Below are 11,233 nucleotides of genomic sequence, written 5' to 3' on the forward strand. Positions count from 1 at the left end.
CCCGGGGAGGCGCCAGTGCACCCCCGGGATGGCCGTGAGGCGTATCCTCCCGCGGATGCTTCGGGGAGGTGTGTTCCGAGGGGCAGGGGGAGGCTGTGTTGTGGGGGGCCCTGCCTCGCACACCCACGTTCTGTAGGGCCAGAAAGGGGAGGCGCCTTCCGTGGAGAGAACTAGGGGCCTGTTTGACACCTGGGGGACCAGTGGAGGGGCGTACGCATTCTGGGGGCGCACGAGGGGGCTTTGTGTCTCGCGTTGGAAGGGGTACTGAGAGCCGAGGTGTGTATTCCGTCGGCCACCATAGAGAAAGTTGTCTATTTCACGGGAGCTAGGCCTGGGCGGGCAGGCAGGCTGGCGCTGGCGGTGGGGGGGGGGGGCAGAAAGGGAAAGTGTGTGTTGGAGGGAAGCGGTCTACAAGGGGCCTGTGCATCCTACAGGGGACGGATGGAGGGTAGTGCGTTCTTTAGGGACAGGCAGGGGAGGCCGGCCCTCCTGGAAACAGGAAAAGCCTTCTCCGGGGCCAGCAGACAGGGCCCAGCTTTCTGGCCGAGGAGAGCTGGGAGCAGGTATTAGGGGATCAGGGAGGGAAAGGGGGTGTGTATGCCTCGGGGGTGTGGGCATTCCACTGGAGGGCAGGGGAGGAGGCCTGAAGGGAAGAGAGTGACCTGAGGGGCACTATGGAGGGACGAGGTGTGGATGACACTCGGGAGAGTAGGAGCAGGGGGCAGGAGTGTTTTCCACACAAACACCTGAGCAGGAAGCAGACAAAGGCCTAGATCCAGAAGGAAGCTGCCCAAGCATGGAAAATGGGACGGGAGGGGGGCTCCTCAGGGACCTGAGCAGGCACGTTAATTGAAAAATTAAAAATTAACTAACATTTGTAGAGGCCTTCATAGTTTTCCCCACTTCAGCCTCAACACCCCTGTGCAGTAGGTGTTTCTAGTCTGCTGGGTAGAGGATGGAACTGAGGTCCCGAGTGGCGAGGGGCCCTACCCAAGGCCACACAGGGAAGCGGGTCCAGGCAAAGCCCTGTCTGGGCCTCTTGCAGCCCCTCCACCTGTTGGGCTTGCCATCCAGGAGGTTGGGGCCGCCCAGGTCCCTTCAGCTTGGCTCACAGGCATCGTCACCTAGCGACTGCAAGGTGGATGTGGGCAGCCTCCGGGAGTGACCCTCTTAGCTCCTCTCTGCCGGTAGTTCCAGGGCCTGCAGCTGGAGCGTGAGGCATGCTTGGCCTCCAACTACGCGCTGGCCAAGGAGAACCTGGCGCTGCGGCCTCGCCTGGAGATGGGCCGGGCCGCCCTGGCCATCAAGTACCAGGAGCTGCGTGAGGTGGCCGAGAGCTGTGCAGACAAGCTGCAGAGACTGGGTGAGGGGGCAGCTAGGAGAGCTGACTGGGGAAGGGCAGGTGGCCAGCGGGCTGGTTGACCCTTGGGCAGTGCCACGCTCTGCAGGGTGGGATTGGGCAGGCCTATCGTAGGCAGATTTGAGGGGTGCTGTCCTGGGCCTCCGGGGAAACAGTTGGAAAAGTGAGCAGTAGGTGAGTAGAGCTGGGTTGGAGAGGCCTGAGGGTGGGGGGGGTCTTGGTCAGTGGGAAAAAAGGGGGTCCAAGGAGACAAGGCCCTGGCTTCTCTTCTGCACTAGGGCTGAAGGCAGAACGGGGGTGGGGCGTGTGCATAAAATGAACACACAGGCACTGTGCATGTGGGAAAACTGAGGTTCCAAGAAAGGGGAAGGAAGCAAAGCACAGGTTCCCACACGGAGTGTGGGACAGTCAGGATTAGACCCTGGGGCTCCGGCTCCTCTCTCCTGGGAGACAGGCCCTGAGGGCAGGGGCTGTTCACTCCGTCCCTCTGTGGCCCTCAGAGGACAGCATGCATCGCTGGAGCCCGCACTGCGCGCTGGGCTGGCTGCAGGCTGAGCTGGAAGAAGCCGAGCAGGAGGCCGAGGTGAGGGAAGGTGGCTGAGCCCGGGGACAGGGGGCGAGGGAGGCCCAGCCGATCGCACCCCCACCGTGTTTGTTCCCCAGCAGTCTTGGGAGCCCCTCTGGGAAGCCTCTCGAGTACCTGGCCCACAGCTGGGGCTCCCTCTGCCCACCTGTGACTCTCTGCCTGGCTCCTCTGTGAGCGGCTCAGGGCTGCTGGCTCCGGGGCGCAGGTGGTGAGCTGGAGGTGGGCAGGACGAGACCCAGGCCTGGCCTTGATGGGCCCTACCTCTGACCCAGCAGGTCTGGTGATGGTGTCCGCGCTCTGTAAGTGGGGAACTCAAGGCTGGTGCACGGAGGCCACTTGTCCACAGGCCTCAGCAGGGCAGAGGCAGGCCAGGCCGTGTGGGGGTCACCGTGGGAAGGGAGTCGGTGGGCGGGACGGGGCCAGCGCTCCGTCTCTGGGCTTGCTCCTCACACAGCTCTCTTCCTCGGGTCCCAGGAGCAGATGGAGCAGTTGTTGCTGGGGGAGCAGAGCCTGGAGGCTTTCCTGCCTGCCTTCCAGCGCGGCCGCGCCCTGGCCCACCTGCGGCGGACCCAGGCCGAGAAGCTGCAGGAGCTGCTGCGGCGCCGGGAGCGGTCTGCCCAGCCAGCTCCCACTGCTGCCGCCGAGCCCTCCAAGCCCTTCACCCCTGCGGCCGTCCTGCCCACCGGGGCAGCCCGGGGGCCACCAGCAGTGCCCCGGAGCCTGCCTCCCTTGGACTCCCGCCCAGTGCTCCCACTGAAGGGCTCCCCCGGGTGCCCCCTCGGGCCAGCCCCCCTGCTGAGCCCTCGGCCCTCGCAGCCAGAGCCCCCCCACCGGTAGGATCCAGGGTGCGGCCCCCCAGTGGGGGGCCCAGACAAACTTGATGCGTGGTTCCTCCTCCCGCCCCCCACTGCCTGGGTGGGGGGAGGGGCGGGCCCCTCCCCCTGGCCTCAGGCAGGCCCTGGTCCTGGAGGCTGAGCTGGGGAGGAGGGTCACCTGGAAGAAGCCCAGAGAGGCCTGGGAGTGGGGTGGGGGCAGTGAGGAAACTGCCCTTTCCGTCTCCCGGGCTGGGTCCTCTGGGGTGATGCACTAGCCCCAGTGACAAAAACTTTACCCTCCTACGGGAGCCGGGAAGATGCCCACTTCCCCGATGGCCCTGCCCAGGGGCCTACTGCACCCACCACTCCACCAGGCTTGCACAATACCAAGGCCAACAGGAGTGTTTTCCATCTTGTCCTGAGCCTACCTTCCCCCCAGCTCTGGGGCCCACCTCCTAGGAGCCAGGTGGTCAGGCCCCAGCATCGGGGCCAGGGACACCATGGCCCTGGGGCCACTACAGGCCCTACTCATGCTCCAGACGCTGGGTCAAGGTAGGCCAAGGGCTTCTGACCTGCACAGGTGAGAGTGGGCCATCCCCAGGAAAGACCATTCTGTATTTTTCTGTCCCTGTCTCCTTAGAATGGAAGTTTTTGAGGGCAGGTCCTTGTCTTTGTATGTTCTGTCCCCAGCCCCGCCTCCCAGGGGCCGTCAATAAATGTGATGATGAGGACGCTGCTGCCCGACTCCTCTCTGCTCCCTCAACCAGCCACCCTGCCGTTGCAGCCTCCACAGCTCAGCTCCTGTGCCCCTACTCTTGATGCCCTCCCTTCCTCTCTGTCCGTCCACAGCCCAGCTCTCCTTCAGGTGCAGCACCACTCCCATCTCTTCCATGAAGCCTTCTCTGATTTTCAAGCCATGAGAGTCTTGCCTCTCAAGCTCCCAGCGCTTCTGGCCAGCAGCACACTCTGCTCCATTGCTGTGGTCCACCTGCCTCACCTGTGTGTACCTACTCTTCCCAGTCACCTAGCCCAGCAAGGACGCCATCTGCTCCTTCTTGGCCTGCCAAACACCCAGCCCACTGAGTGATGGAGGGGGTTCTTTCAGGCTAAAAGTGTCTGTCCTCAGCTTGGGTCAACACTAAGTGGCCAGATGAGCACTGGACAAGGTGGGAGAGCAGGAACTTGTACTGGGACCACACTATGAAGGCTAACAGTTTTCCTGTCTACTCAGTAGGCCGGGTCTACTGAGGAGCTTTGGTGGAGAGCCATGGATGGTCCTGCTCAGTAAGAGGGGACAGAAGAAGCGTTATAGAGGCCTACAGAGCTAACGAGATCTTGGTCCACGTTAATAGGGATATAACCATCAAGAGAGAGGTGCTGGGTTGGTACTATTTTTCAGTGAAGTATTATACTAAGAGGGATATAAAAAAGAACACTTTTGGATAAGGAAGATGGGGACTTAATTCCTATGAGGGGTTCATATGAAATATGTATGTGTGTCTGTGTGGGAGAGAGAGAGGGAGAGAGGTGTAGCCTTTGAATCTCTAAAGGACTGTTCACTATAGAGCCAGAGGTCAGAGCTGAGACTACCTGGAGTTACTCTGAGGTCCTTGGTACAGTAGTTAAGCACTTGGTTGCTGACTGAAAGGTTGTTGGTTCAAATCTACCAGCTGCTCCATGGGAGAAAGATGTGTCAGTCTGCTTCCGTAAATATTTACAGCCTTGAAAACCATGTGGCGCATTTCTACTCTGGCCAATAGGTTGGGCATCATCTCCATGGTGACTGCTCTTAAGTCAGGGCTGCTATTGGAGGGAGGTATTCCCTGTCCCTGAAGATACATATGTGAACAGTGCCTAAGTCACTGCTCAGGGGGTATTTGGAGATTTCACCAGTAACTGGGGGGACTGGCTTTAGAGAGCCCTTCAGGCCCAGACAGACTCGCCTGACAGGACCACAGTTAAAGGCCAGATGGTGTCCTCCCGAGAACCTCCAACCCACACCAGCCCTGGTTCTACTCTCTCTGCTGGAACTCAAGCTGCTAGAGGCTGGGGGACACTGGAAACACAGGGTGCCTGCCTGAGATGACCCCAGACTGCACAGCTCTGGGAGACCACTCCCCTTTCCGAGCACAGCCGAGGGCAGGCTGGGCCCCCTCTTGCCCTGGCCTTCCATTCCTGGTTCCAGCTTCCAGGATGTTTTTAGTTTCTGACCAAAAGGAGAAAAGGGGTTCAAGTTGGGCATGTCTGAGCCTATCAGAAATTGAGGAGCAGCCCCTAGAGGGCAGAAGTCCAGCACCTGGTTCACCCCCCTTTCCCCAGGGCAGACAAGAAGCAGAGAAAGCAAAGATCCAGGCAGGGAAGGGACTGGGAAGAAGTGTTACTATGGGAAGCAGATGAGGTCCTTCAAAAGGCTTCCCATGAAGAGGCCAGGCTCAGTGTTAGGGGAGTGGGGCCACTCAGTGTTCAGCTCTGGCCTTTAAAGACCTGAGGCAGGTCGGGGTGAACCCCACCAGAGTGGAGTGGGCCGAGTTCTGGACCATGGGAGAGTCTTAGACACTGGATGGTTAATAAGCTTCATTAACTATCCTGAGTGAAAATACATGGAATGTTCTGGAAAGTTTCAGTTTCAGGTCATCAGGGCTCTTCTGCCTGAAACCTAGAACTGCCTGCCTGCCTCCCTCAGGTTCTAGGGAATGTTCTTGGCTGTGATCTGCGTGAGAACAAACTTGACCTTGTCTACATTACAGTACAATACACCTAAACACTAGTGTTTGCCTCAGGCATTTATTTGACTGCTAACCAGGAGGCTGGCGGTTCCAACCCACCAGCCACTCCTCCGAAGGAAGATTGGGCAATCTACATCTGTAGAGATACCACCTCCGAAACCCAAGGAGGGGTCGCTATGAGTCTTGACAGCAGTGAGTTAGTGTTTGTACAAACCAAAACCAAAAAGTCTTCAAATAACACCACTCCCACTTTTTTTGATAAAAACAAAGTTGCTGTCTCAATAAAGTCACTTACACACACCTCCTTCTTTGGGAATCACTACTTAGCGATTAGCACTAACTTTCCCCCCTTGTTTTCAAATATGAAACATGCTAATATCAAATGTGTCTTTTGCTAGTCGAGCCTCACTGAGCTAAGTAGGCCTTAATCAGAGTGGGCTCAGATTTTTACCACTGGATCGTGTAGTCACTACAAAACCACGGCTGAGAGCTTGCCTTTGACCTCCAAGGTTAGAAAGAATCGAATGGTTTCCAAGAGACTAAGTTAGACTAGCTGAGAATTTAGACAAGGCTTTTACACAAAAGATTGCGTGAAGAAATTGGTGTTACTGTTCCAGTAGACCTCGGCTTTGTCTAAGACCTTCCATTACTGCAGACCTCTCCAAAGACTCTTCCTGTCCCACAATGAAAATGAGACTCACGTTTGGCCTTCCTGCACAGTGAGGGCTCCTGCAGCAACAGACACTACAGGCCAGGGGTCTGCAAACTCAAACACCCGTGACGTCGGGCGGGTGAACCAGAGGAGCACAGCGGGCCATTTCCACAAAGAAATACACTCTCCTCCGTTTTTCTGGAAATGCATGGTCCTTTTTTTGGTTTTCTTTCTTGACAGACACAGGGTACAGAGAAATACTTTTCTATTGAGAGAAAAAGGGGGCAGCGTGTCGATGAACGGCCTTTTCCACTTCACCGCTGTTGGTGGAAAGTAAAGCTAACTGGGAGCAGGATCCTATGTCACAGGGCATATGTCACTTGGCTTCTCCCACAGTGGCAATACGGGCATGTGACTCAATGGTGGCACAATGTGGGCAGGTGACTCGACGGGTCTCACTTTTTGGAAGACAGAATGTTGACTTTTATAGGAAGTCTCCCAATTTTTAAATGTTGGTTACATTTAAGACGCTGTTCCAGCCAAGCATCTTCTGCAGGTTGGCTGTGGCCTGTGAACCAAGAATCTGTGCGCTCTCGGTCCTCCTGAGACAGGCCTTTTTTCCTCTAGGGGCAGTCCCTTCCCAGGGTTGAAGATGGGAACGATGAAGGGGCAAAGGCAAGATAAGAGGACCAACCCACTTCAAGACCAGTGCTAGGTTCCCAACACTGGGGCAGCCTGAAGAGACTGTAGTGACATGGCTAGATGCACAGTGAGACTGTGACCACCGGACAGATGGAGAGAGAGGAACTCTCTACACTGACCTCTTGGGGATGGGAGCCCGCATGTTCTTGATATGCAAGGTCACAAGGTCCAGACTCAGATCTCACTGTCATCTTAACACATCTTAACAGAGGGACAATCGGCTGCTTTGCACAAACCGAATGGTCACTGGGGCTGCAAGTCGGGTCTGAGAGTCAAGATGCTGAGGGCAGGTGAGGCGAGTCTTCCCTCATGATCTCGCTCATGGGCATGTGGCTGTGTGTTACCTCGTCACAGACTGGGGAACTGAGAAACCCAGGCCAGTATAGAGTCCGTTTTCCCAGTGCAGTGAGATTCAAGGAAGAGTTAACTGAAACAGTGCCTCTACTTACCATCTGTGCCTTCTCTGTCTCTCTTCCCGGTGAACTTCTAGGAAGCCAAAAGTCCAAGAGAGGCCCTTCCCACTTCCCAAAGAGGCAGTGCTGGTGCTATTCACTCAGGCTTCACCGTGGGGCCTCTGCCTCAGGTTGGGGTCCCCATGGAGGGACCTCCAGTCCATCAGAGCATGACAGTGCTGGCCTAGGGGAGGCCATCATTAACGTTGGCACATACTGGGGCTATTAGAGAAGGAAAAGTACATCCAGTGAAAGAAATACTTAGAGGAGGCAAGAAATCCTACTCCCTCAGCACTGGGATCTGTAAGGGTCATTTCACTGAGCAACGAGTGAAAGGCAATGGAGAGAAAGCAGTTTGACTCAGTAGGAATAAAATAACATCCTGATCAAATCCACAGACAACAGCAACAACTGCCTAGACCTGTGCGGCTGACCCCTGCCCAGCGGCCTGTCTCCCACTAGGACCTGTGCCTGCTGCTCACACAGTCCAGTCCTTCCCTCCCATCCCCCCACTCTGAGCCTGGTGGGGTGGCTTCCTCTTGCCCAGACCTCCCATTCCAGGTCGGAGCTTTCACTGTTTTGTGACCAAAAGGAGAAAAGGGGCATGTCTTCTTCCACTATCAGGAACTGGGGAACAACTCCTGGGAGGCAAAGGTTAATGTCCAGGGCCTGGTTCAGCAGGGAAACAGCACAGAAAGCAAAGACCAGGACGGTCCCAGAGGACACACAGGGAGATAAATGTTGGAACCAGATGGGGTCCTTTGGAAGGCCTCCCTCACACTTCATCTTCCACAAAGAGCCCAGGCTCAGTTTTAGGGTGAGCGGGGAGTGGGGCCACTCAAGTGTTCAGCTCCAGCCTAAAAAGACCTGAGGCAGGTGGGGATGACCACCACCAGAGTGGAGCGGACCGCGGGAGAAGCTTTAGAGTTGGACGATTAATAAGCTCCATTAACCACCCTGAGTAAGGGTACATGGAATGTTCTGGAAGATTTCAGGAACTCTGGGCCCTCCTCCCTGCCTGAAACCTTCTGGAACTTTTTGTATAGCTCCAGGTTCTGAAACCCTAAGGAATGGAGCACGTGATCTTCAATGAGAGAAAATAACTTTGAGTAGTTTTTATCCAGGGGCCCATGAAAAAGGCCCCAGTCGTTATAGACCACCAGCACTTTCACTAACCAAAAGTAAAAAGAGCCCCAACCCTTTTCACAGAACTAAAAGCTCTAGCTCCAAGGAAGTTGTTAGGCCCACCTCTTGGTTGAGTCTGCACTTGTTGCTAAGCTTTGCTTCCTACAGTTTGTATTTCAGAAAGTACAGATTTTGTCTCATTTTCTAAGTATGAAACACAGCATTAAATGTTGCTGTAATATGTACTTTTTTAAAAGCACATACCTCCCTTCCCCACAAATTAAGGCCCACTGAGCCAACAGGCGTGGACCAGAGTGGGTGCAAATCTTTCCACTGGACTGTGTGGTTGCTGCAAAGCTTGGGCTGACAGCATGCCCCTGACCTTCACGGCTAAAGAACTGAATGGCTTCCCAAGGACAAGTGGGACTAGCTGCGGGCTAATGGCAACTTATACAAGGATTTTACACACAAGATTGAATGGTGGGATTCAAGTGAGTCTACCAATGCACCTCACTGTGAACCTGCCCCTAGACTTAAGGTCTTGCTATTATGTAGGTCTCCTGAAAGTCGCCCCATCTCAAAGCTTTAAACTGAGCCCAGAGCATAAAGACTCGAGCACTTACAGTCCCACAAACAACCCCTTCACCACGTGCAGTGGTTGATGGTTAAGACAGCCTTCCTACCACACCTCTAACCAAGTGATGACCAACTGCTCAATTAGAAACAGATAAAAGAAACCTCAACCAGCTCTTAACAAGGAACCAAGTGTCCATGTTGACCACCAAGCCCCCTGTCCCTCTGAAGTCTTGTCTATTCCAAATCCTCAACATTTCCCACAACCTTAAGCAGCTGTCCTTCAAGGACTTGGCTTATGGGCCTTGTGAAAGGTGCTTCATGCTGAACAGGAGGACGGACCACCCTAGGGAACTCAAGGGCTGAAGTTCTTGCTCTATTCTGCGTGGGGATGGGCTGCAGTCAGCAAGGAGGCTGGCTGGAAAAGGGGTGATCAGGTGACTAGCACACTATTCCACAGATGAACCTGGCCCTACCAGCATCATGTTATAACCACTGAGCCCAACACAACCGTCAGTAATAAGCAGGGCAGCTTTCAGAAGAGCGGGGGATTTTCTCCTTGGCCATCATGCCACAGAAAACCTCTCCAAGGGCACACAGTAGACAATATGGACCCAGGAGCATTCATTCCTTCCTTATGCCTGAAGACCTTGTCTTCCTACTCCCACATGCCACCAACAGAAGGGGGAATGGGGTCCGGGGCCAACAACAGGAAGAGGAATGGTGAGATCCTCCCATATCACAGTCTTGTTGTTGTTGTTATTTGCCATCGAGTCGGCCCCGACTCATAGCGACCCCTCCTTGGGTTTCCGAGGCAGTATCACTATGGAAGTAGGAATGCCCAACCTTCCTTCTGAGGAGTGGCTGGTGGGTTTGAACCGCCAGCCTTCTGGTTAGCAGTCAAGTGCCTTAGGCACTATGCTACCAGAAGTACAGTAGGTCAAATCTCACCTGTGGCTTGGGGAACTCACAAAGACAAGTGTCGCACACCCCAGAACTTTTCTTTTGGCAGCCAACAATTGGTCACATTGCACATGTCAAGGTTACAGAGAAGCCCCACCATACAGATATGGGGCAGGAGGGCACAATTCTTGCTCAGGGCTTTACAATGAAGCCAGAGCAAGTGTTCCAGAAGTTGAAAGCAGGTAGGCAACCTCTGGAAATAGGCCCCCGGGAGACTCCAGAACGACCTCTGACCCTTCACCTCTGGCCTTTGGGATTCTTCAGCTTGGGGCCTTTCTCATGCCTCCTTTGCTGGATCTTACGGATGTGCAGGTCAACAGCTAAGCTGGGCAGGTAGGGGAGTGTAGAGGAGAGATGGTTCCTTCCGAGCCCCAGCAGAGGTAGACTATAGAAGAGAAAGGATTCACAACACAGAAAGGCCGTTTCCTTGGGGGGCTGGCTCCCCTTCCCTCCTCTCTCCGATTAAATTCGAAAGCCCATGATGACGAAGACTGTAAGGAGGAGGAGGAGAAAAGCCGTGTCTCGGGTCTCATCCCAGCCGAAGCCCTTCTTGGCCTGGGCCTCCTGCTGCTTGCGAAGAGCCTCGCGCCGGGCCCTCAGGCGCCGCTCGCGCTCCAGCTGCTCTCCGTAGTGTGCCTGGTAGAAGGCGTCGAAGTCGAACATGGTGCGGTTGGCGCCCGGCGCGGCCTGGCCTCCGCTACGGCCACGAGAAGCCGCCGGCCGGCCGCGGGGAGGGCCGGAGTCGGACGCAGCCGTCCTGGATGGCCGGACGCCGGGTCCGCGCAGGTCCTCGTCGCTAAGCAGGCCGCGGTCATACTTACGACGGAGGGTGGGACTGCCTAGCACCACGTAGGCCTGGGAGATGCGGGTGAAGCGCTCGGCAGCCTCCGTGCTCCCGGAGTTGCGGTCAGGGTGGTACAAGAAGCTCTGCCGATAGTACGCCGCCTTGATTTGCGCTTGGGTGGCTGTGGAGGGGACGCCAAGCAGCTCATAGAGCGCCGTGCGCGAATAGGGGCCGTCGCTCCGGGCACGAGTCCTCACCCCTAGGCCCAGGCCCGATCCCGGATTTGGTAGGGCTCCCGGGGCCTGCCACAACCTCCACAGAAACAACCGCAGCCACCTCCTATCGCACTTGGCTGCCATCTTGGATGGGATCAGGCGGTGCCAGAGAAACTGGCCAACTGCAGGCCCGAGTTCTTTGCAGTGCGTCGGCCTTGCAGCCAATCAGGTAAAAAGAGGGCGGGGAGAGGGGGGGTGGAGCATGCGTATTAGGAGGCGG

General features: G+C 56.0%; 2 protein-coding genes across 2 annotated transcripts; one reads left to right on the forward strand and one right to left on the reverse strand.

Annotated features, from left to right (window-relative positions):
• Window positions 1-28: 28 nt before the first annotated feature.
• Window positions 29-2,783, forward strand: VPS37D (VPS37D subunit of ESCRT-I). Its single transcript, XM_007942443.1, has 4 exons — window positions 29-34; window positions 1,192-1,363; window positions 1,861-1,943; window positions 2,421-2,783. The coding sequence occupies exons 1-4, from the start codon at window positions 29-31 to the stop codon at window positions 2,781-2,783; spliced, it is 624 nt and encodes a 207-aa protein (XP_007940634.1).
• A 7,633-nt stretch (window positions 2,784-10,416) lies between these two features.
• On the reverse strand, window positions 10,417-11,097 carry DNAJC30 (DnaJ heat shock protein family (Hsp40) member C30). The gene has a single exon (XM_007942456.1). The coding sequence runs from the start codon at window positions 11,095-11,097 to the stop codon at window positions 10,417-10,419; it is 681 nt and encodes a 226-aa protein (XP_007940647.1).
• Between the last annotated feature and the right edge of the window lie 136 nt (window positions 11,098-11,233).

Source organism: Orycteropus afer, unplaced genomic scaffold, assembly GCF_000298275.1.
Source record: "Orycteropus afer afer isolate SDZICR_OR568_19922 unplaced genomic scaffold, OryAfe1.0 scaffold00006, whole genome shotgun sequence".
In the NCBI taxonomy this organism is placed as follows: Eukaryota; Metazoa; Chordata; class Mammalia; order Tubulidentata; family Orycteropodidae; genus Orycteropus; species Orycteropus afer.

Bases quoted from the DNA above. Each gene is read 5' to 3' on its own strand.
- VPS37D (XM_007942443.1), top strand. The intron at 1,364-1,860 runs GTGAGGGGGCAG...TGTGGCCCTCAG, and splicing joins AGACAAGCTGCAGAGACTGG to AGGACAGCATGCATCGCTGG. The intron at 1,944-2,420 runs GTGAGGGAAGGT...CTCGGGTCCCAG, and splicing joins AAGCCGAGCAGGAGGCCGAG to GAGCAGATGGAGCAGTTGTT.
- DNAJC30 (XM_007942456.1), bottom strand. From the start codon at position 11,097: ATGGCAGCCAAGTGCGATAGGAGGTGGCTGCGGTTGTTTCTGTGGAGG.